Raw genomic sequence first — 25,740 nt, 5'->3', positions numbered from 1 at the left:
TGCTATATGTATGCTACCAAAACATGGAAGACATATAGCAATTTCATGGGCAAACTTAGTTTGTCTAATTGATTTGCATTTTTATTTTTTTCAGTATGTATTTAATATATATAATTACAATAGTTCCACTATTTGGGGGGGAAACAACTAGTCTTGATAAAAGATCAATCTATTAAAGAGCAGTCACTGCCATATATAAAATAAAGATAAAATAAAGATACTTTAATCAAAATATGCATATATATATAAAATGTACAAATTTAAATAATATGGTAGATGCTTTCACTTTGGAAAGATTTTATCTTGTGGATAATATATCACAATGCTGAAAGTGAAACTTGGATCTGTTTCTTTCTTCCGATGTAACAGTATATCTAATAGAGAGGAAAAGATTATCCTCTAGTCATATTATTACAATTAAAAGTAAATAATATAAACAGTAAGCTATATACAGCACTAAAAAGACTTCAAATAAAATAAATGTCTTAGATCATTAAAGACTGATGTTTAGCATTAAGTATTGTCAAATACCCGTTACATTTCTTTCTAGCAGAATGATTCAGTATTTTAAATTATCACATAATATAATCTGATGAACCATAAACTACAAGTCTTGCCATATCACCAAAGGTTCTATTGTAAGTTTTAATATTTTCTTCATCAAAGTCAACTACTGGATCACTAGGTACAAGGTATGACTTGTGCCGAATTAAGAGATGAATAGCATGAAAATTTTTCCACTCTTCACTTCGAACACCATATAACATATGCACCAAGTTATGTACCCCAAAATCATATGGCACTCTGTGTACCAAATCTGGTCGGTACTGAAGTATCATTTGAGTTGGAAGCTCACCAGCATTATAATACCATTTGTCATGCTTGTAGTAATGGTAAGAATGATACCACAATTGAAGAAACCGTGCATTCTTATGAGCTACTAAAACTTGAGTTCCAAGGTTTTGTCCAGGTGGCCATCCAATAGCAAATTCATATTTTCTAAATGGATTTAATGATTTTACTATATAAGAATCACTATCAAGAAATATCCCTCCATACTTCATTAGTAGTTGTAAACGTGCAATATCTGAAGCATGATAGACTGAGCTGAGTGGCTTTTCAAATATGTGAGTTGGTTTTTCAAAATATTCTATTTCTAACAGAGAAATATTCTTTACCATATCCCAGTATTTTCCACCAAGTACATAACAGTCACAATGGATAATTATCTTAACTGGTTGATGGTGCAAATATGCTGCTTTGATGCTTACTGCTTCAATAAAGGTAAGATTGGGATTTTCAAAGTGAACAAAATGGACTACATTAGGAACTATGTAGTAATTAAATCCAGTAATGTTATCAGCATTTGAGAAATCTACTATTTCTCCAGCCAGAAAATTTCGGAGAACAGGATGATTTAAAGGAATGCCATAAATCCATGCTAAGCAAAAGGCAAAAAGAATTCCAAGAAGCACAGCAGTTATTAAGTTTTTATGTCGAAAGCATAATAGTTTTAATTTATACAAAACCATATTCAAAGATTAAATAAATTGAATGTATCAATTTATTATCCTGGTTGTAAAAGTCAGAATTATGTGGAAACCTAAAAAAAGAAAAGAAAACATTAACATAACTTTCTAAAAAACAAAATCGCATTTATATGCAAATCATTTCACAATTGTAGTAAAACTGTATGAATTAAATACTGTAAATATAAAAACACTGGGTGAGGGGGGGGGGACAAGCATCTTAATTTCAGAAATGTTACAATATATATAACAAAAAAAATAAACTATTTGGTCTGAATAGATAAAATGTGTGTTTGTTATTATTTTTTTTTTTTTAGATAATGCAGTCATTACAGTATTTTTACATGCCACAAAAGAAAATTTAAAACAGGTATTTAAAAAAAAAAAAACGACATTTTTTTCATTCTGAACTATTTGTGAAACATCAAAACAGAAGTTCACAGAAATAACAATGATGAATCAGAAAGCTAACAACTGCCTGTACACAACTTACCTTCATGTGCTTTTGCACCTAATAGTATTGGTTATCAGACAAGACAAATTCCCTTCTGCACAATAAAAGGATAATCTTATCAACAATTTAGTGCTAAAAAATTTAAAAAATAAAAGTATCAGTGTCTTCTCAAGATAACAGTATAAGTGGAGTTCTACAGGGCCCAATACTGGGACCACTATGAATAGAATGTAGGGAGTTGTTCAGTTATTTGTAGATTATGCAAAGCAGGGAGAGTTATTAGAAATTCTGCATGAAGTTATTCTTGAGAATTCTGAAAAGATACAAGTTTAAGATAATAAAAGATGGACATACAAGTTTAATGTGATTAATAAGATTTGTTTTATAAACTGAGAGACTTGGAAGGACAGAAGATATGTATTCTATACATGCATATTCTATTCTTTAGAATAGATTATATAATATATATTGTATAATTCTATACTACTTCACCTCCTCCAGTATATTCTATTCTACAGAATAGAATATACTGGAGGAGGAAAGCAAAGAACTTTCACCTGACACTAAATTCTTCAATAATCTGCATCTCAAAAGACAAAAATTCTAGTCTTTAATTCAACAAGCTAAGACTAATTGTTTGACTCCTCATCAATTACAGGAAGATCTCTCAAATATCAAACAATAAATGAAATTAAATAGCTTCTCAGAAAGAACTACACAACATGTTGGACTTCTACAAACCTAACTTAAACAGCAAGGAAATAGTACGTTAAGTTCCAATCCCATATATTTCAGGTGTTTCAGAACTGATTGCCAGAATTCTGAAGAAATATAATTTAGTGGCCACTTTTGTACCTATTAATAAACTCTCAACTTATTTCCCCTCTTCAAAAGATAAAACTCCCCATTGTCTCTTCCTAGTGTATACCAAGTTCCTTGTGACTGCCATCTATCCTACTTCAAACTGGGTGCTCAGCAGAAAAGCGAATACAAGAACATCGATCACGTATTTACCACAGGAAATCCAATACATCTGGATTGGCTCAACATGGAATAGACACAGACCACAACATTCTTTGGTCTGAAACATGGTTACTACATCGCTGTCGATACAAATTTGAACATTTATTTAAGGAGAGTGGTGAAGCCTTGCTTCACTGTCCAAACTTGAATTAGCAAGACTGCATATCATTATCCAAAATATGGGAAAGTCTGATTAGAATAACACATCATGAAGTTTTTTTTTGTTTTTTTTTTAATACTTGCTATTCAAACCAAGAATGGTATTTAATGAAGTCATAAGGTCTCAAGAAACCAACAAGATGCTGTATCTAACAGGTGATCTGCAGAGTATGACTTTGTAAATTATACATATACATATATGTGTGTGTGTGTATTTTTTTTTTTTTCTTACAGTTATGATTAACCTTTACCTCAGTTATAACATAATGTTACTGGAAATAGAATGAGCTGTGTGATGTTACATTTCAAATAAATCCATTGTTTGTATTCCACCTTGTATCAACTGAAACCACTGAAGATGGTCTTAAGGATAAGTAAGTTTCAGAACGAAATATATGGCCTTATAATCAAATAAATATTACCTTTGCCTTGTGTTTTCATGTAAATAATTCACAAAAGATCACAATAGAATAATTTCCAAACTTATACTCAAGGTATGTCAGAAAAGATAGCTAAAGTTCTCCAGAAATATACCACTTAGTCCTTTGGATAAACTGGTAGATCTATTAACATTTGTCTTCAAGTCTTCGAAAATGACATCACAATCATCTGTATGGCAAGTCGGGACTGGCAGATCATGCTCTGGATATCCCCTTCACACAGGATTAAATGAAACAACACATTTGTGATACATAGAAGTTGCTATAGGTCAGAGATATGATTGTGATGTCATTTTCGAGGTCTTGAAGACAAATGTTAATAGATTTACCAGTTTGTCCAAAGGACTAACTGGTATATTCTGGAGAACTTTATTTTTCAAATCAGTATCAGCTATGAAGCACTCCCCTAACCTCAATAAGTATGGCTGTAGTAATTTAATGAAGATCTCAGAGACAGTCACTTTAAGACCAAAGTAGCACAACCCTGTTCAAATTAACTTTGCTGTTATCCAGCTCCCTAGAGGGGTACCCGTTAGAACAGCAGTTCCTTTTAGGTTACAATTCGAACTGTTTCCATAACAACTAATTGAGTACTATGTGTTACCACAGTTGTAATTTGTGCTCTGATGATGCCTGTAAAAAAAAACCTAACAAAATAACAAGTTCAATAAATTAATTAATTATTGTTTCTTCTTTTGGTGTTGTTTACATGGTGAAGTACTGTGAATTTCTAATACATTATTGCTTATAAAAATTACATTAACTAGATTCATCGAAACTATAATGCTGGAATTTCCTTCACTGTCTTGAGTTTGGACTGCACAAAACTTATGCTAAAATGTTAAGTGTATCATTATTCATAAATGGTTGTTACTTAGTGGGTTTGCTAATTACCAAAAACTACAATGGTAATACCAAGAAATTTTAAAACCACAGCTGTATGCTTTTCTATCCCATCATCCTCCCAGTTGAGAAGTAGAACTTGATAAGGCAGTTCACACAACATATAGTAGTTCTAGTTTGTATCTAAATCCACATAAACATACATGCCTACTGGACTGATCACTGCTGGGACTTGTAGCTCTACGTATGAAATATGAAAAAATTATAAAATATAAATGGCCACATGTTTCGTACACTACTGATCTAGTGGGAGATTAACTTTTTTTATTTTTTAAATTAAATTTCACAAAGAAATGGTGTAAACTTAGGGAAAATTAAAACTATAGGTAAGCTAATGGTTAGATAATCTGGAAATCCTGCTCCCGAGACTAAATATCAAGCCACTTCTGGACTTCCAGGAAGCAGGGTGGTGGCTAGTCTTACATGAAAGAAGAAAAATCACCATTCACCTAAAGATATTCACAAACATGCCAAAGCATAATTAATGAATTTGATGGAACCAATACTATCCTGCTGTTACTCTTTAACTATTAAATCAACTAGACAACTTTATTCACTGTGCAAATTGTAAAGCACATTATCATGATTTTGGATATATTAAATAAGTAAATGAAGTCACTGCAAATGTATTAAAATTTGATAATATGTATGGCAAATCTAACCACTGTTACTCTTAACATAAGCTACAGATGTAACGCATATAGAAATTTTGTGGGTGGTGCAAAGAAATACGGCTCACAAAATTTCTGTCTGACAATGTGAGATTCAACATTAAGTTCACAAAAACTGTAGCCACCACACTATCTTAGGCATAATGAGGCAACAGATCCCCAGATTGTATTTTTAAATTTATAGCATATCTTGCTATGCTTAGCTAAATCTTTAACCTAATGTTAAAAAAAAGTTCCACTAAAATTAACATTAAGCCTAAAGTTTATTTTTGCAGTTCATTAGACAATGTTAGAATTACTGTAATCCAAAACAAATACTTTTCTGGTTTAATTTTCAAACAAGAGACTGGTAGAAACTGGAGGAGTATGTAATGAGAGGTAGTACTACTTATTGCTGAATTTTGGTATCTTGCTGGGTTTTTTTTTTTTTTTTTTTTTTTTTTTTTTTTTTTTTTACACAATGGTGAGTCTCAATGCTTATGACTTAGAAATTCTAAATTGTGAGCAAATACTCCTCTATGATATCTCAAAAGCAAAGAGTGTATCAAATGAGTGCACTCCAGTAACATATAATTATGCACTAACACAACTGCACTGATTCATTAGGTTTTCCAGCTGCAGCACATACCTCTGTAATTGCTGTAGTCCATTCCTGTATACACATGCACAAACAGGAATGGATAAAACTGGCCACTGATATTTTTTTTTTTTTAAACAGCCAGGAGAGGACATTGCTTATCAACAAAAGAGAAAAGACAGAAAGAAAGGATGAAACTAGTTATTGATTTGAAGGCAGCGTGCAGAAGATGTACTTTTTTTTTCTTTTTTTTAAATCCTGGCAATTTTTTTCAGGTGTATCCTCCCCTTCACATATAGGAATGGTGTTATCATTACTATAGTCTTTCTGAAGAGAAGGTTGAGATCAGAGGAAGGCTTATGCATGTTGTTGATTCTGTAAGAACTATAGCCATTAGATATGAAGGCATAGCATATATGACTCAGATAAGCTGTAAGAGAGGCCTCCTGGAACAAGAATTGTTGGCTCTATTGGTAAGTTTTCATAATCATAATACTACACTGTTGAGAGAGAGAACGAGGGAAAAGTGAAAGGTTAGGTTGACTGCTGAGGTGAAGAAGGAAAGAGTCTAATGTGTCTGGGCCATGAGACCAAGGCTTTTTAAAAAATTTTAAAACATGCATTTGACTCAGTCCTTCTTAAGCCTTCAATCTGTTTATGACATACAGATAATGTGTTTTCCATTTGGTCTCATAGCCCAGACACATTACTCTTTTCTCCTTCGCCTCAAATAGTCAATATCCAAGATTCCATATTTACTGTGGAAGAGGAACTTAACAAGGCAGATGGAGTATATGATATTCATCCAGAAATGTTCAGATATGGAGATTCAGATATGGAGATATAAAAGTTTACAATGGCTGCACTGTATAATCCAGATGACCTGGTCAGAAGATCGAATTCAAGATGATTGGAATAGAGCTTTCATTATATCCACTTGTTAAAAGGGGAATAAAACTGAATGTGCCAGAGAAATTTCCATATTGAGCATTTCAGGAGAGGCTAAAAAATACCATGGAAGAGAAACTCGGAGAAGAGCAAGATGGGTTCAGGCTAAATAGAAGTTATCAAAGTCAGATTTTCAGTTTTAAACAGTTGAGAAATCATGGAAATATATAACAAGGATCTGTATTTAAGTTTTGTAGGTCTGGAAAAAAACCTATGATAAGGTACCAAGAGAAAAATTGTTCAAAACACTACAATTATAAGGTGTAAACAAAATGTTATATTGAACAATACATAATCTATTTTTGAGTTGTAATTCAACAGAATAGAAGGAAGCAGAAAGATAGTTTGATGCAAAATCAGATGTAAGACAAAGATGCAGACTATACCCGCTGTTATTCATCATCTATATGGATCACATTATGAAGAAAGGTGTCATAAGACCTGATATCAAAATTGGGAGTGTTAATCTCAGCTCTTTACTTTATGCCGATGATATTATACTCTTAAATAAATCCAGTACAAGTCAGCAGGATTCCTTAACTGAATAAAGTACTACGATAAAGAGCCAAGAGGCTATTTTTTTCCGGCGGCAGAAATTAAGTTAAGGGGATAATAAATCCCTCATTATTTTAAAGCCAGATACGAAACTCGGAGATCAAAATCTATCAATCTATCTGTCGATAGATTTCGATATCTAAGTTTCGTATCCGGCTTTAAAATAATGAGGGATTTATTATCCCCTTAGCTTAACTGAATAAAGTACTATAACAAATTTGGTATGAAAATCAGCAATAAGTAGGAATATCAGCTTCATCCTGAATAGGAAACCAAAAGAACAAATATTTCAACAATTTAGGCGCACTGTCGTGAAGATGCAAAACTAAATATGTAAATAGACACAGAATAAGCAAATCTGGTATGGTAGGTAGTCAAATGAATAAAATGGAATAAGAAAAGAAATTAACTAAAAACATCAAAGTTGCAGTATACATGATGGTGTTCATACCAATTTTATCCTATGGATATATGAGTTGGGTTAGAAATAAAGCAGATCAAAGACTGAAGACTACAGATATGAGAATTCTGAAAAAACAAGGCAGAGTGAACTCATGAATCAATGGCAGAAGTATATTAAAAATGAAGATAGGAGAGAAGACAATGATAGCATTCAGGAATATGTAAGCAAAGTAATCTCAGGTGGTAAAACAGAATATGAAAGGAAAGGTTAGCAAAACAGGTGTCTGGTGCTAGGAAAAAGACCCAGAGGGAGACCAAAATTTAGGCTGATTGATGCAGTAAGAAGTGCCTTAGAAGACCAAAATATAAGATCTGACAATATTTGAGTTTGTAACGTTCATCAATACTGAAAATGCAGTTGATATTTTTTGTTTTTCTGCATTTTCATAGCTCTTCTTTCTTTCTTTAAGTTGCTTTTTCTGTATTGGCCAAAGGAATTCTTCAATTTGAGGGACTCAAAGATGTATAGTATAGTTAATAAGATAACATCATCTGGAGAGAGAGTAAAAGGACTGCATTTAATATCTCCTATTTTGATAGATACCAATATGTTTGTGTATATATATGTATCCAAAAATATAATAATAATAACAGATAAATAAATGAAAAAAAAAAAGGATGTGAAAGAAATAATACACAAGCCGATCTATATATACGATCACTCCTCAACTTATGAGGTTCAGCTCTGTTGATCCCATCATAAGTCAAAAAAAGGTCGTAAGTCAGAAATCACTATATGAACCATATGGATATGTTAACAATTAACATGTCTGAATTCTAAACTGTATATGTCTGTTTTTTGTTATATTTTTATTTTGTTTACCTAATTTTACTCTTTTTCTACAGTGAAATAATACAATTTACAAACCATAGCATAAAATTATTGTATACAGTGGTGTATGGTGCTCCTCTGCTTTTATCAGTAAAATCAGCTGGAAACACACAGAACAAGAGTAATTCTTAAAAGCTGCTGCTTTATTAATTGGGTGATTGAGAAAAGGCTAGGTCATCAACAACAACAAATTCTTCAAATGCAGGAATTGCAACAATGTATTCTAATGGTTCATCATATGTGTAACTCGCAAAAGGTTTAGACTCATCTTGGGGAGTGACAGTAGAGGTGTGCATATTCTTTAAGAATATGCATATTACATTCAACAACTTAGTCTTTGTGGTTTGCCTTTTTTTCTGCATAAATTTCTCTGTAGGAAGCAACTGCAACTTGCATCATTCTCACTATACTGCTAAATCTCTCCATATTGAGTGCATTTGCTGAAACAACCAAAGTACCTTATAAACAGCTCCATAATGTTTTCATTTCAGTATCTGTCTTCCATGGCTTTCACTAAATGGTCTACTTCTTCAGTTTCATCCTCCAACTCTACCTCTTTAGCTAGTAACACTATTTTGTCACTAGGTGCTTGTAAAGCTTTGTTGTTGTTGAATCCTGTGAATGTATTTTCAGCAGCTTCTTCCATACACTTTGTCACCTCACTCCATACTGCATCTACATTCTTTGTACAATGTAAGATATTGTATTCCTTCCAAAAGTCTCTGAGGGTTTCCTCACTTTCAGCAACAGCCTGAGCAAAAATATTTCTTAAACAAATACAGGTAGTAACAACAATCTTGATCAATAGGTTACAGGAGTTAGGTGGTATTTGGTGAACATGTTAATTGGATGCCCATGATAAGTACGAGTGATCATAAGTTGCATACATCATAAGTCAAGGACTCATAGTGTGGGATTAGTTTTTCTCCATGTGCATTAATTTCATCATCACAAACATCAAACTGACCTTGAACACATTTTAGCAACAGTCACGGTGTACATCCAGATATAAATGTGAATTTAGATAATTTGCAGAGTTCATGCTACTGCTGTCCTAGATGGACTTAAGTTTCCAGTTGAAGGGCCAATGTGGAAATAGCACATAACCCTGTCTGGGACCTGATTTATCATCAAGCTACCTGCCTTCTTGTTTGTTCTTTATATCTAACTTCTGACTGGCTACTTACATATAAAAATCTAGTCTTAGTAACTATTCCCCATTTGGTTTATACCTAACTTCATCTTTGCCAGTTTTTACTTAAACAATTTGAGTGAATGGCAAGGATGTACATTTTGTATTACGCATATGTTACAGTGGTCTTAGATTCAAGACTGACTAATGAGGAAAAAAATTGTCCTTTTGTATACAGATTTGGTTGTCTAATTTTCATGATTCAGATATCCTTAAAAAGATGTAAAGGCAAGACTGGAGAATGTTATTTATGAAGGTCAACTAAGAAAATGTAAACCGCAAAATCTAGTAAAAAGAAGAGGATAATATGATCCGGAAATTAATTAAAAAGAACACCTTACTAGATGGATGTTAGAGGGATTTTTCAGAGTAGAAAGAATAAGAATGCAAAGAGCCATCCCAAGAAACTGCACCAAGTGTGATAGTATGATAGAGTAGATTTTCTTTGCACAGAGTGGAAAGTGATTAGAATACATGGTCAGGGTGTGTTGTGAGTGCACGGATTATGTATGAATTTAAGATATGGCATGACAAGTATTGTGACACTGAGGTGACCTGCTGACTCTGCATAGATATTTTGTAATAATAAATCTTTCATGAAAAGATTTATTATAAATAGAGAAATTCCTCTGTAAACACTTCTACAGTTTCCTTTCTTAAGTACAATGAGAAACTGGTAAAATAAGAGTCCTAATGCAATCATCCAGAATTGGACTGTTTGATTAAACAAAATTATGGCAGTTTAGCCACCATAAAATATTTCATACCTCCATATTTAGGCATTTCATGTATACTATAGCTGCTTTTCCACATTTTAGGTTTCAACTGCCTTTTCTTTCTGAAGGTTAAAATATACTCATAATTGCCTTCTTCCTGGATATTTTCTACTGAAGTTCAGTTTTGTGTCTATTGCATCTACTAAATTTTCAAAGTAACTACTCCAGACATCCAGAATATCCAGCTTCAATTTTTATATTATAGTATTATTATTACCATCACACCCTCCATGGTGTCAGCAGATTCATTGTGGAAGGTTCAAATCAACCAACATTTTATCATATTGAACCTTAAAATCCTTACCACTCCCTACATTAACAACATATTCTAGTAAAATATTCCATTCTCTCATGTAAAAAAATCTACTCCTCCCACTTTTCCTCATCACACTTTTACACAACTTCCAGGGATGGTCTCTGATTCTTCTCCCCTCATTTCCCACTCTTTCAATAATCCCCAATCCAGTAAAATCTCCCCACTAACTTAAATGTCGCTATCAGATCACTTAAACGTGTGGACAGACTTATGTGTTCGTCGAACATGTTGTTTATTATTTTAACGGTATAATAGAACACAGAAACTAAGTAAATAATTAATTTATTAACTTGATGCTGATATTTCGCTGGTATTATAACCAGCATCTTCAGAGCACAAAAACACTGTTTGTCACAATACGCGAGACTAAAACAACATGGTGTACATTAACAAAATTGTAGCAGCAACACAAAGACTAGAGTCCTGATTTTGGCGCCCTCTATCTGAGAAAAAAAAAAAAAAAAAAAAAAAAAAAAAAAAAAAAAAAAAACGCTATCATATATTGCTAGAGTCCTAGAAAAGTGCTAGTTTTTCCTTAATATGACTGTCTCCCAGATCTTCGGCAAGTTAATACAGCCATATTTGTTGAGATTTGGGGTGTGTTTTAGGGCTTCTGTCGCCTCTAAGAACAATCTCTCTGATTTATATGGGTTTCTGTGTAGTACTTTTGTGTTTTTCCAGTTGATCCTGTGTGCAGGGGTATCCAGAGCATGGTCTTCTAGGCCCGACTTCCCATAATGATATTTCCGGACGTATCGTTTATGTTCGCTGATGCGGATATTCACAGTTCTTCCTGTTTGACCGTAGTAGGCTTGATTGCATGAGCAGGGTACTTGGTAGACTCCTGGATGTGATAAAGGAGGAATGCTGTCCTTGGGTGAGCGGATGAGGGTGGCTGATTTGCTACATGGTCTGAATGTAGTGCGTAGTTTATGTTTAATGAGAATTCTTGAGATCTTTTCGGATGTGCCTTTAATGTAAGGGATGGTGACTGTTTTGTTGTAGTTCTCTGTGGTGGATGGTGGGAGGGGTTTCTTAGGAGTGTTTAGTATTTTGTTTATTTTTTGTGGATTGTAGCCGTTGGCCAAGAAGGTGTGGCGTGAGTCAGTTCAGCAGTAAGAGCCTTGTCATTTGAACAGATTGCTCTCGCTCTATGGGTTAGCGTTTTTAAAATGCCATATTGTTGAGAAGGATGATGGTGTGATTGTTTGTGTAAGTATCTGCCTGTATGTGTGGGTTTTCTGAAAACTGAAAATGATAAGGAACCATCTGGGAGACGTGTAATGAGTGTATCCAGGAAGGGCAGACAGTTGTTGGCTTCCGGTTCCATAGTAAAGTGGATTTTTGGGTGTTGGCTATTTAAATGTGCTAGGAATGTTTTCAATGTCTCAGGGCCATGTGGCCAAATGGCAAGCACATCATCAACATAGCGTAGCCAAAGTGTTGGTTTGAGAGTGGCTGTATTGATTGCTTGTTTTTCCAGGTGTTCTATGTAAAAGTTGGCTAGGGGGGGAGAAAGGGGGAGCCCATGGCTGTCCCATCAATTTGTTTGTATATTTTCCCTTTCCATGTGAAATATCCTGCATGTATTGTGAATTTGAATAGTTCAAATATATCAGGGGGGAAGTGTGACTTCAGTAGATTGAGGGTTTCTATTAGTGGTACATTTGTGAATAGTGAAGTGATGTCAAAGCTTACTATTAAGTCTGAGCTTTTTAGGGTGAGGTGTTGTAAGATGCTTTTTAGGTGTGCTGAATTTTTGATAAAGGAGGGAGAATTGTTAGTGAGAGTGGCTAGTAGCTTTGCTAAATGTCTAGCCAGTTTGTATGTGGGACTATTTATACTGTCCACAATTGGGCGTAGGGGTGTGCCTGGTTTGTGAATTTTTGGTGATCCATAGATCCTCGGTGTTCTAACATGGAAGGGTTTGAGTTTGTTAACTGTGTCTTTGGGCCAGGAAGTGACTTTTTTTAATAATTTTCGTGCCTTATTCTTTTGTGTGTTGGTGGGATTGCGATCTATAATTTTGTATGTTGACTGATCTTGTAATAGTGTGTGCATTTTGTTTTCATATTCAGTTGTGTCCATCACCACGGTTGCATTTCCTTTGTCTGCTTTTGTTATGGTAATCTGGCTGTTGTTGTGTAGCTCTTTTATAGCCATGAATTCCTTATGTGGGATATTACTTTTTGGAGGCTTGGACTTGATTAGGATGTTGGCCACATCTAAACGTATGTTGTTAGCTATTGTTGGAGGCAGGTCGTAAATTCCTCGTTCGATGGACGCCATTATTTCGGCTTTTGGAACTTGCTTGGGAGTTATGGCAAAGTTGTGCCCTCGACTTAAAGCAGTTGTGGCTTCTTTGCTTAAGGTGAGTGGCGATAGATTCACAACGACGAGATCTTGTTGTAATTGCGGTCGTTGTATGGTGTTCCATTGTTGTAGATTTTCGAACTTCTTTTGGTGCCGGTTTTTGACTCTGTCGAATTCTTTTTTTGCCGTTGCGTCGGTGATGTTCTCTAAGATCTGCCAAAGTTCCGTATTTAGAATATTATGCAGTGATTCTCGTAATGCGCTGATGGTTGTATTTGCTTGTGCTAATTTCCGGCGAGTGGTGTTAATTTGTTCGCGTAAAAGCGCTACACTCGCTCGTTTATAGATGCGTTGGGCTTTGGCCGAGTGGAACTTGTTTTTGATTTTAAAACAGTTCGGTATTAATTTGGTGTCTCGGCACCTCTTTAAGAAGGCTAACCTGTTTAGTTGCCGCGCCAATTTCAACTTCCACTTACCATATCGTCGTGTCTTGCGTACGATATCGTCTCCGTGAAGAATCCTTAAACGTGTGGATAGACTTATGTGTTCGTCGAACATGTTGTTTATTATTTTAACGGTATAATAGAACACAGAAACTAAGTAAATAATTAATTTATTAACTTGATGCTGATATTTCGCTGGTATTATAACCAGCATCTTCAGAGCACAAAAACACTGTTTGTCACAATACGCGAGACTAAAACAACATGGTGTACATTAACAAAATTGTAGCAGCAACACAAAGACTAGAGTCCTGATTTTGGGGCCCTCTATCTGAGAAAAAAAAAAAAAAAAAAAAAAAAAAACGCTATCATATATTGCTAGAGTCCTAGAAAAGTGCTAGTTTTTCCTTAATATGACTGTCTCCCAGATCTTCGGCAAGTTAATACAGCCATATTTGTTGAGATTTGGGGTGTGTTTTAGGGCTTCTGTCGCCTCTAAGAACAATCTATCTGATTTATATGGGTTTCTGTTTAGTACTTTTGTGTTTTTCCAGTTGATCCTGTGTGCAGGGGTGAAGGAAAAACTAGCACTTTTCTAGGACTCTAGCAATATATGATAGCGTTTTTTTTTTTTTTTTTTCTCAGATAGAGGGCGCCAAAATCAGGACTCTAGTCTTTGTGTTGCTGCTACAATTTTGTTAATGTACACCATGTTGTTTTAGTCTCGCGTATTGTGACAAACAGTGTTTTTGTGCTCTGAAGATGCTGGTTATAATACCAGCGAAATATCAGCATCAAGTTAATAAATTAATTATTTACTTAGTTTCTGTGTTCTATTATACCGTTAAAATAATAAACAACATATCAGATCACTTCTTTTCCTCCTATCCATTAAACTCTATAATTTACATTCCTTTAACCTCTCTCTTCATAGCCACCAATCCAGAATCCTGGTGTTGCCTTTGTCACTCATCTCTGGTCCTTCTCCAGTGTACAACCTTATGTTACACCAGTATGATAAACACTGATAAAATGCTCACTAAATAACTCCAATACAGCAGTCACTCTGCTACCATATCTGCCATAATTATTCCTCCTCTTGATTGCCATATAGCAGAAGAATTCCCCTGAATAATCCTTGGCTTGACAAGCCAATCTCCTCTCATGCTATTCTTTTTTTTCCCCATTTACCCTGCTTGTCACCTTTCTAGCCTGCACTTTATATACCTCATGCATCTTGATTGCTACTGACTGTCTTGTACCTCCTCCATAAGACCTTTTCCAACACTGTTTGCTAGATTTCACTGTTTGTCCATTTCACTCCTACTTTAATTATTCACTTAAATGTATGTAGTTATGAACCGCTTATGTCAGATACTACCTTATCAATTCCCATGCTCTTTCAACATGTTTTCTCCACAGGTCATCAACCCAATGTATTCATGCTGGTTGACTACAGAGCTTCTCACAATCACTCACCTTATAATTCCACACATATCCTTTTTTTTTTCAGCAGTAATCTTTTCTTGTTACACCACTTCACAAACAAGTACCTCATGATCATTCTCACCAACAGTGACAATCTTGATACCTTATTAACAACCAAATGCTGTGAGGATATCACCAAATCCAACACTCAAAAACTCAAGTTGCTTCCATCACATGCTGCTTAAGATAGTTATCCCTCAAAAATTCATTCTCTTTGTTCTCATACACTATTTTCTCCTTCCGGTCCACTTTCCTGCAATTAAAATCTCCAATAAGAATAGCCTTCTTTTTACATGCCCAATCAATTTTTCTAAACATTTCACAGTCAGTACTCTCTTCATTTATTCTATAATACCTCTCCCTCCCCTCCTCTTTTCATTTTCCTGTCCTTTCAGAAAATCGTATATCCTTACATTTCCATTCCTGACAATACATCATCATATTAAAATATTACAATAAATTTATTATCTTTGATTTCTTCTGCAGTCCTCTTTTCTAAATTTCTAAGTTGACTCCTGAATATTTTGCAGCATTTACAATATTATTATTATTATTATTATTGTGTATCCATGGAGTCAGAAGACTCATTATTCACACAATACCTATCATACCGCTCCATAAACTCATTTACATAGAAACACTCACAACCACCTCTAGCAACGCATTCCACACATTCACCACCCTCCAAGCAAAAAATCTAGTCCTAACACCCTTGTTAGTCACACTGTTACTCAATTTTCAGGGATGATCCCTCATTCTCTCCCTTCCTACACTGTACAAAAAAAAAAGGCATTAGTATCAATCCTATAAGACCCCTTTAATAACTTATATGCTTCTATCATATAAAGAAGCATATAAGTTATTAAAGTTATAGGCATAATAACTTATGCCTATCAGCTGGGTTTTTTGAGTCCACAGACCTTCAATCTTTCCTCATAGGAAAGATTGAAGGTCTTTGTCACTTGCCTCTGAATCCTCTCCACCACTTCATCACCAAGGAATCTAGGTGACCAGATCTGTGCACAACAGTCCAGATGTGGTCTTATTAATCCCTTATAAAGTGGAACAATAAGTTCCACTTTATAAGGCATTAATAAGACCATATCCCTGGTGTGTTCTTCAACAACTATGTAATTTGATGTGCTGTTTTGGCCACCTTTGCAATATGAACTCTAAACTTATGTTCTCTGTCTACATTCATATATTCATCTGCTTTTGTTTAACTATTTCTACACAACTTTCCTGCATTTTCTCTATATTCTCTAAGATCAAATGGCTAACTTGGCAAGTTATCAAATGGCAAGACAAACAGAGAAACAGGGAGGCTCAGAGTGAACAGGGGAACACAGCATGAGAAAGGTGGATGCTCCAAGAGGATGTGAATGCATGTGTAGACAAAAAGGGAAGGGGATGACCTGGGATCAAGGAAAAACAGTTGGATTTGAAGAAGGTTCTGAGATGAATAAGGACAAAAAGAAATGGCTTGAGTTAAGCATGGAGAAGTCACATCAAATAAGGGGTATCAGTGATCCAGGAATGTATACAAATGCTAGAAGTGTAAGAAACAAGGCAAATGATATGGTTGCATTAATTGAGTCTGTTCACCCCAGAACTGTTGGTAAAAGTGAGCCATGGTTGGATGAGGATGACATCCTGACAGGAATAGAGATGGAAGAGTATGATGTGTTTCGTGAAGATAGAAAAGGTAAAAAGGGAGGAGAGTGCTATTGATGATAGAGAAAGAGTTATGTCCATACAGAGCAGAGATGCAAGAGGGAAATAGTACCAGTGGTTTTTGAAGCAGTATGGTGTGAAATAGAGGTGAACAGAATGAAATACTTAGTCAGATTTTGTTAGAAACCTGGTAATGTGGATGGTAGTGACTATGAAATGTATAATCAAATTAGGCAAGTAAATAAGAAAGGGTGATTGTTATAAGCGATTTTAATTATGGCAATATAAACTGAAATGATGAGATAGCAACTGGAAGTAAAGAAAATGAGTGAGTTTTTGAAGGACAACTATCTTAGGCAGTATGTAACAGAGGGCACACGGGAACTGAAGGTCTTGGATTTGATCATCTCATCAGAGGATGTTATTATAAATGAGATGTCAAATCTCCCTCCAGTTGGTGAGAGTGACCATGAAGTAATTACCTGGATGGTTGCCAGCATGTGAGGACCTCTGTTTAATTTTATAGGTGGCTTAAACGTGGCATTAAGATTATAATGGTGTAGAATTCTATTTACCATATTTTCCATGTATAAGATGCCCCATGAAGAAGACAAACCCTACTTTTTCGAACTCAAAATTAAGAAATCAATATTTTAAACATCTCCACTGTCTAATCATACACTTAGTGGGAAGAGGTCCAAACTGTCTCTCTGAAGCTTTATTTCCATGTTCTTTTGCATAATTGATGACTATTAACTTGAATTTTAAAGAATATGACAATCGTTTTTTATTTTTTTATGGGCATTTTTATGGGCTAGTGCTCAAAATATTGTTAATGCATTAGCTTTCCCTGCCAATGAGTTGCAGACGTATGAATGCTTTCAGAGTTCTGATTTATTTATTCAGAATCAGCCATTAATGACATCAATCGACAGAGTTAACAAAGGCTAGTGATTGGCGGAAGCCTGTTTGCAGAGACAAGGTACTGGCAGTTTCACCATGCCAACCACAGGTCTCTCAACCGGTTACTGCCTGTGCATAAGATGATCCCCAATTTTTGGTCTAAAAATTTTAGAAAAAAGTATCATCTTATACAAGGAAAAATATGGTATTTTTTCTGATAACCCTTTAATGTATGGGATAGCTATGGTTTTACTGTAATCTATATTACATGTATTTTTTATGAAGAACTTTATTGATAGTATTTTTGTTGTAGCCATTATTTATAAATGTGTTGCTAATAATTTCTAATTCTTGTTTAAGAGCTTGTTCATCAGAGCAAATTGTTATAGCTCTGTTTTTGAGGGTGTTGATGACCCCAAGTTTGAAACCAGCTATAAAATATTAAAAAACATATTCAACTCCTCTAAGGACCCCCCCCCCCCATACACACACACACTGGCTCAACCTGGAGTTTATTGTATCTATTGCACCTTTAACTTATGTTATAATGGGGAAACTGGACATACAATCCTATTCGTAAAAAAGAACACAAAAAAACACATTAAATTTTACAAATTTGGTGAAGTAGGACTCTCAGATCATGCTCTTAATTCACTGGAAAAGAGGATTTTTATATGGTAAGTGGTGAATGAGTAGACTGCATTACCACAGGGGTGGTGAATAAAAAATCATCATAAAAAAACCTGGTACGAATGAAAATTTAAAGAAGCCTGTGAAATTTTGATTAGCATATTCAGCCTACTTAGTTCTTCAAGTTTTCCAGCAAACCCTGACTTAAGAACTCTAAACAATTATTTCAGCTTTCACTGGCCACCATCCATACTGTTTGGTTTAATTTATATGTATACTTATATGAGTAATTTTGTTAACATGTTACTCTCTAGCTTAATTTATTTTTTTAATCAAATAGATAATAATATTAACAGGACTCTAGCATTGATGCAAGGTTTTTTATTTTCACCAGAGGTCAGGCCAGTAGTTTTAATGCTTGACCAATGTAACTTAGCATACCATGTAGATTGTAGTACAGCTTGTTTATTTGTATATATGTGTATACTCCAGATGACGATTTTAATGTGAAGGTTGAAACGTCAAGTGATTATTTTGGTTTATATTAAACTAAAGTTTTTCACTAACATGGTAGTTGTTTCCATAATTTTTGCAATGAATTCTGATCACTGTATAACCATGAAGGAAAGGATTATTATATAATAATGTAATTATTATGTAATTAAAGGATTATAATGTAATGCATTCCAAACAGACAATTATAGTATTAGTTAAAAATAATAATTATGCATTATTGTTTAGAGAAAGATCCCGGGAAATACTAATTAACGTACAGAGAGAAATTAAAGAGGATTAAAATAGAACTAATAAAATAGTAAAGATTTATTATTATTATTATGTGACACCTCCAGGGAGTCCAAAGACTCATTGAGGGAGAATGTGCCAACAGCATCGAATGATTGATCCCTTGCAACTACTAACCGTGCTCAAACTTGCTTAACTTTTTACGTGAGCCATTAGTAGCAGAGGCTCCTCTACCAATCGACCAACCTTTTTTATCGTTAATAATTCAAACACAAGTTTTTATTTGGAAAAACTATTTAAACAATGTAGTTTTTGTGCAGTTTTTTCTTCATTTTCTTTGCATGCATGCCTAACTTTAATGTTTCTTTCAGTGTTAGGACAGGCATCCATAAGAAAATCAGAAGCATCATCTATTTTTCTGGTAAAAAGCTCATTTAATGAGAATTCTTTTGTAGGTGCTTTAATTACATTTAAAAGGGTACTTGTATGTAATAGAAAATAAATAAAATTGTAGAATGATCATGACTTTTGTTGCACCAAAGCTTAAATAACACTAAAGCACACATCAATAAGGCAAGTACTGCAGTATCCCAAATCATTATAGTAGTGTTTTAGTAGTCTCAATATTGGTAAACCAGCACGGTACGGTACGGTACAGTACAGCATTGTGCTACTGTTAAAATTCTTTTAAAATGTTAAAAATTATAAACTGTGTCATAGCAAAACCAGGCATCATCTAAATTTCTGCACACAGATCTATTCACATGGATATCTATATGATAAGAAGTGTTAGAGAGAAGGTGTAGAGAAGTTGAATAACACTGCCTCAGGATTCTGGAATGTTAAAAACAAATACATATTATGGAAATATGCTCTGCAGAGCTTGGTAAATGGGAGGAATAGCCTATCAGACATTAAATAACACTAAAGCACACATCAATAAGGCAAGTACTGCAGTATCCCAAATCATTATAGTAGTGTTTTAGTAGTCTCAATATTGGTAAACCAGCATGGTACGGTACAGTACAGTACAGCATTGTGCTACTGTTAAAATTCTTTTAAAATGTTAAAAATTATAAACTGTGTCATAGCAAAACCAGGCATCATATAAATTTCTGCAAACAGATCTATTCACATGGATATCTATACGATAAGAAGTGTTAGAGAGAAGGTGTAGAGAAGTTGAATAACACTGCCTCAGGATTCTGGAATGTTAAAAACAAATACATATTATGGAAATATGCTCTGCAGAGCTTGGTAAATGGGAGGAATAGCCTATCAGACATTAAATAACACTAAAGCACACATCAATAAGGCAAGTACTGCAGTATCCCAAATCATTATAGTAGTGTTTTAGTAGTCTCAATATTGGTAAACCAGCACAGCACAGTACAGTACAGCATTGTGCTACTGTTAAAATTCTTTTAAATTGTTAAAAATTATAAACTGTGTCATAGCAAAACCAGGCATCATCTAAATTTCTGCACACAGATCTATTCACATATCTATATAAGAAGTGTTAGAGAGAAGTGTAGAGAAGTTGAATAAGACTGCCTCAGGATTCTGGAATGTTAAAAACAAATACATATTATGGAAATGTGCTCTGCAGAGCTTAGTAAATGGGAGGAGGAGAAGCAGCAATATGATTGAGCCATTAGTTGGTGAGGGAATAGCCTATCAGACAAATATAAGAAAGATACTGTATATGGTAATAGGTAGTGAGAGAAAAAGAGGTCCCTCCTGAAACTATACAAGTCATGTCAGTAAGGAAGCAAAAAAGAGGATTTTTATATGGTAAGTGGTGAATAATCCAACATAGAAAGTTATCAAGGCAAGGTATGATGTACATTGCAATCTGAGAGTTTGACCTCCTACAATAAGTCTTCTAATTCCATAGAAGTCTAGAATACTAATAATGAAAAAAATACTTCTGTATGTTCTCTCCACATGAACTTATGCACATGTTTATATTCAAAAATGGTGTTTATAATGATTAGTCTATGTCCTGCCTAGCAGTACTTACCATTATGATTAGTTCTGCCTTTTCTCAAAATTTCTTCAAAACATTTCTATAGGCCTTGGATTCATTTCCCATTCTGATCTTTAGATATTTAACAAGAACCAGTTTTTCCTTTGTCAGCATTCCTGACTAATAACTTGAAAAGTTCCTCTACTTCTTCATCTGAAACTTCCATGGGATAATATTATCAACATCCAATTTACCCAAATTATTATAATTAAAATTCATTCCAACCATTTAAGATGTGCAATAAAACACTTATTTAAATTTAATTTTATCTTTACTTTCTACAGTGGTTTAAATGATGATAACAATTAAAGTAAAGGTACAGATTCCATGGGAATCAATTATACAAGTATGTAGACTTTGCACTTTGCCAGTTCGAGTATGTGACTAAGAGTTTATAAGGCAGAACACCAGAATAAGATGATGTTGGAACGTATATCCTAGTTCCGAATCCGACATCTTGTTGTAACGTACTCTTATTAATAAAATCAAATCAGCTAAAAAAAAAAAATCAGCTAACGCCTTTTTATTCCCGTATATACGGGAGTAGGCGAGGCCATTTAGCCCTATCTAACTTTTGGAGACTGAGTGGGCAGTTCAATCTCCACTGGTACCCAATCAGAGACAGATGGCCCAAGGCTATCACTAATTAAGCGGTACGCAGTGAAGAGAGACGGCTCAAATGTGCCGCCATCTCGTGGTCTCTAACCCTAACACAATATATTTAATGTCTGAAATAATGTGGGTTCTACGGTCGATTTTCTTGAGTTTACAGGACGAAAAACCCGAGTTTCCGGGAGGAAAAACCTGCTTGCCCGTGCCAGAGATCGACTAACTCGGGAACCGGTCGAAAAAAGGCTTAGAAAAATTTCCTCTAGTCGCCGACTAGACTCGAAACCAAGACTTCCTTCGTACGGCCTAGCGCGGTGGTGTGCAAACGCCACATCCACTGAGCTACACAGGCTCTGAGCTACACATTGCTAATTGATCACTAATCCAAATGTAGGGAAATTTATATTTATACTGCGCCACCCTATATTTAGATTAGTCTATATAAAATAGTAGAATCAATTTTCAATTAAATTAGCAGTCTCCTTACTCATTCAGGCCGAATTTAACACTTTTCACTTGAGGCTCCCGCAAGATTCGAATTATTTATGAACGGTGCAATAAAAAAGAATCAGGCAAACACAATATTGAATTTAACAAAACAAAACATTTAATATAAGGTTATATGACAAATACATGAATTCCACTTCTAAAATAAGACATTACAAATTAAGTTAGTACATCAGGTCAAATCATTCATATTAATTCAGTCTTCAAAATCTTCACATACAAGTTTCACAGTTTTCTCTATTACAAGATTCCTTACTCAGATTAATACAACAGAAATTCTTGTTTAATCAGTTTGCCCATATCTCTCAGTTATACTCCATACTTAACTCTCAGCAGGCACTTTCATATCATTAAATACGGCAGATATTATTTCAAGGCAAATTATTTTTAACTTCTAACTTCGGTGATATGCCACAGTAAATGCTAGAATAAGCGAAATGGAACTATCACTCAAATCTTCATACACAGAAACAAATAAAATATGACTGTCCTTACCGGAATTTATCTTCAGCACGTCAGATTTAATGTGAGCACATCTTCAAATTATATTTATTACACCCATGGAACACATTTAAAAGAATTCTTCAAGGTCATAACTAGATTATTATTTGTCGCGCTTCACAATTTTCGACGGCAACTATAGGGCAGATTGATATCCTTGTTTACTACTTCACAACAAAATAACCTCCGTACAATTCTTCCTAAAAGCAATATAGAAATAAGTAGTAATTCTAAGCTAACTGGATCTATTCTGAATCCTTCATTAACCTTCCAGTCCTTTAATTATCAAAATACGGCACCAAATTCCTATTAATGCCACTGCTGACCTTACTTTCAGCTATCTATAAGTTTTCACTTCGTCTCTGCATACTTCTAAATACTACTCTCTTGAATTCCTGCCCTTCAGTCCTTTTTATTTACTTTCACCCCTTTGCTTATATCCTTCCTTCTTCCCCTTCAAAAACTCTTCCTTTCTTTCTCTCTCTTACTACTCATATATATCTCTCTTCTCTCCTCGTTATCGAGGCTCACGGTCTACCCATGCGCGTTCCATTTTATTTCTCTCTCCATGGCAACGAACAAAACGTAAATATTCGCGTTAACGTTACATAAGGCTATACTTTTACATTGAGTAATGAAAAACATTAATAAAAATATTACAGTTACTTAATTTTCTCTTTCATTTCATTTACAATTAACAATAATAAAATATATGTTACAGTATATATATAAGGTATATTAAATTATGTACATATAATTTCTCATAATATTATTGAAGGAATAAAGTAAATAAGATAAATGATATTTATCACTGAGTCCTTCCAATAGTAAAATATACATTAAAATTATTTAATCAATAATAGCTGATGAAATTCAGGAATAATACATGAATAATAATTCTTAAGCAAGGGATTAACAAATAATTTTTAAATAAGTCATGCTTATTCTTGTTGAGAGGCTTAAATATTAGTTATTAAGTCATGCTTAATATATGATAGGTTATGTTAAATGTGAATGAAGGACAAAATATACATAATTTCATTCACAGTTTAACAATGATATCATTTATTTTAATTGACAACATAATGTTTCATCCTAATTGCACAGGATTTTTTCACGTGTAAACATAGAAACTAGTAAGGACTAACAAAGGTGACAACTGCTAGGTAGTTGTCACCTTAATATACATATTATTAACATAATACCTTCAGAGAGTCAAAAAACTTATTACAGAGGTCCACAATCTCACAAGAAAAGATCTACAAACCATGCCTTCAACTTATTCACACTTTCTGCACTCACTACACACTCAAGCAATGATTCCACTCACCAACTACTCTGCATTCAAAGAACCACCTCCTAACTCTCTTGCTCACACTCGCCTTATACAGTTTCAAGAATGGCCTCTTGTTTCTACCCTTGATTCCCTCTATTCTGTTTACTGCTGCTGTAACATTTGATGTGGTGAAGTATAACCTTTTCTGTCCTTGACCAATAAAACCATAAATCAATCAATCAAACCCTCTATTCTATGAGAAATCTTCTCCACATTGATCGGATAAAATAACTCCTGATCAACTTATATGTTTCAAATGCATCCCCTTTCCTTCCTCTATTCACAAGACTGCAAAATGAATTCCTTCAATGTCTTCATATACCAGAGTCTAGAGACCAAACACTGACTTAGTGATCTTCTCTGAACACTCTAAGATATCCTAATCCTCTTGAAAACCAGATGATCAGATGTGTGCAGAACAGTGCACATATATGTGGTCTAATCAAGGCCTTATTCAAAGGATCATAACTTATTTGCTTCTACATGTTAAGGTCTTCCTTCTCCTCTTCTTCGTTGCTATAATCTGTTGTGATGTCACAATTGTAGTAATGTGACTCCTTAACTAAAAGTCTTGGAACTAACAAGTCCAGGACCTCAATACCTCAATACATGTCTACAGGAAGAATGGTCCAAAATTCCCATTTATCGCTATCGTACAGTTGTGGAAAGTAGGCTCTGTAAGAGTGCTGCAAACATCACAGTGAAAGGAGGTTCTACATCTCATTAAGGTGGGTGCCGTGGCTGTTTGTTCCTTACACTATGCTGTCTGTTGGCTTCTTTCCAAGAAGAGTATACAGTTAATGGGAAAATTTTGAAGTAAAGGAGATGAGATCTGGGAGTCATGGTTGACTTCAGTTACAGCAGAAGCCTTATGGCACAGTGCATTGTCTTGCAAAAAGAGACAATGGTCAGTTCTGCAGAAATCCCACAAAGTAGGAAGCATTGCATTGTCCAGAATATTCAGATACCTATTGGAATTCAATGCTTGTGGCATCACAAACTGAAGTCTGAGGCCAAACCAAAAAAAATATGACCATATTACACTGCCACCTCCGAATTTCATAACTGGGGTTATGCACTAAGAGACATTCACCAGGTATCCACCTGCTTAGTAGGGTGTGTAGCAAGCCTCACATTACCCAAACCAACATGTAACAGTATCTTCACTGGTGCAAAGAGTGTATACAGTAGGACATGGATGCTTGGATCAGTGAAGATACTGCTACATGTTGGTTTGGGTAATGTGAGTCTTGCATGTTGTGTAGCACTCTATGGGCACATTCACTCAGTGAGTGATCATCCACTGCAGCTGACTCCCTGCGATTTCATCTTAGTATGGTATCACTGACTGTCGATCTGAGATGGCCCAATTTGTCAACAATTTGCTGAAAAGACAGGTGCAACATGACATCCTATCACAATGCCTCTTTTAAACTCCGTCAGTTCTCTTCTCACAGCCATTTCACCCAGAGAGAGTTGCACTGATTTGGGAGCATCATATTTCTTCAATTTATGCCAGCTACAAACATGTGACTCATTTCATGGCACAATGCACCTTGGCCATGGAGGGGGGGGGGGGTCATTGACTTCTTTCCAGCAGTGTAATCTTGCCTAAATTTCAAGATACTACATTCTGCCACGATGAACTGGTAGATCCAATCACACAAACCTACCTACACAGTCTCTTAGGATCCTCTACAGTCACCAAATCTGCTCTATTTGTAGT

At 34.7% G+C, this 25,740-nt stretch overlaps 1 protein-coding gene across 1 annotated transcript; it reads right to left on the bottom strand.

The window, feature by feature from the left end:
* On the bottom strand, window positions 1–23,367 carry LOC150103954 (uncharacterized). The gene is made up of 3 exons (XM_090396637.1): window positions 22,673–23,367; window positions 21,056–21,220; window positions 1–1,603 (listed from the first exon to the last, which is right to left on the bottom strand). Exon 3 carries the CDS (start codon window positions 1,530–1,532, stop codon window positions 576–578), a length of 957 nt encoding a protein of 318 aa, XP_090252763.1. The 5' UTR covers window positions 1,533–1,603; window positions 21,056–21,220; window positions 22,673–23,367; the 3' UTR covers window positions 1–575.
* Between the last annotated feature and the right edge of the window lie 2,373 nt (window positions 23,368–25,740).

This window comes from Typopeltis vanoorti, chromosome 8 (assembly GCF_054136105.1).
Source record: "Typopeltis vanoorti isolate ZY-2024b chromosome 8, IOZ_Tvanoo_1.0, whole genome shotgun sequence".
NCBI lineage: Eukaryota > Metazoa > Arthropoda > Arachnida > Uropygi > Thelyphonidae > Typopeltis > Typopeltis vanoorti.
The sequence above is the reverse complement of the archived record's forward strand: the minus strand, read 5'-3'. Positions and strand labels throughout refer to the sequence as shown.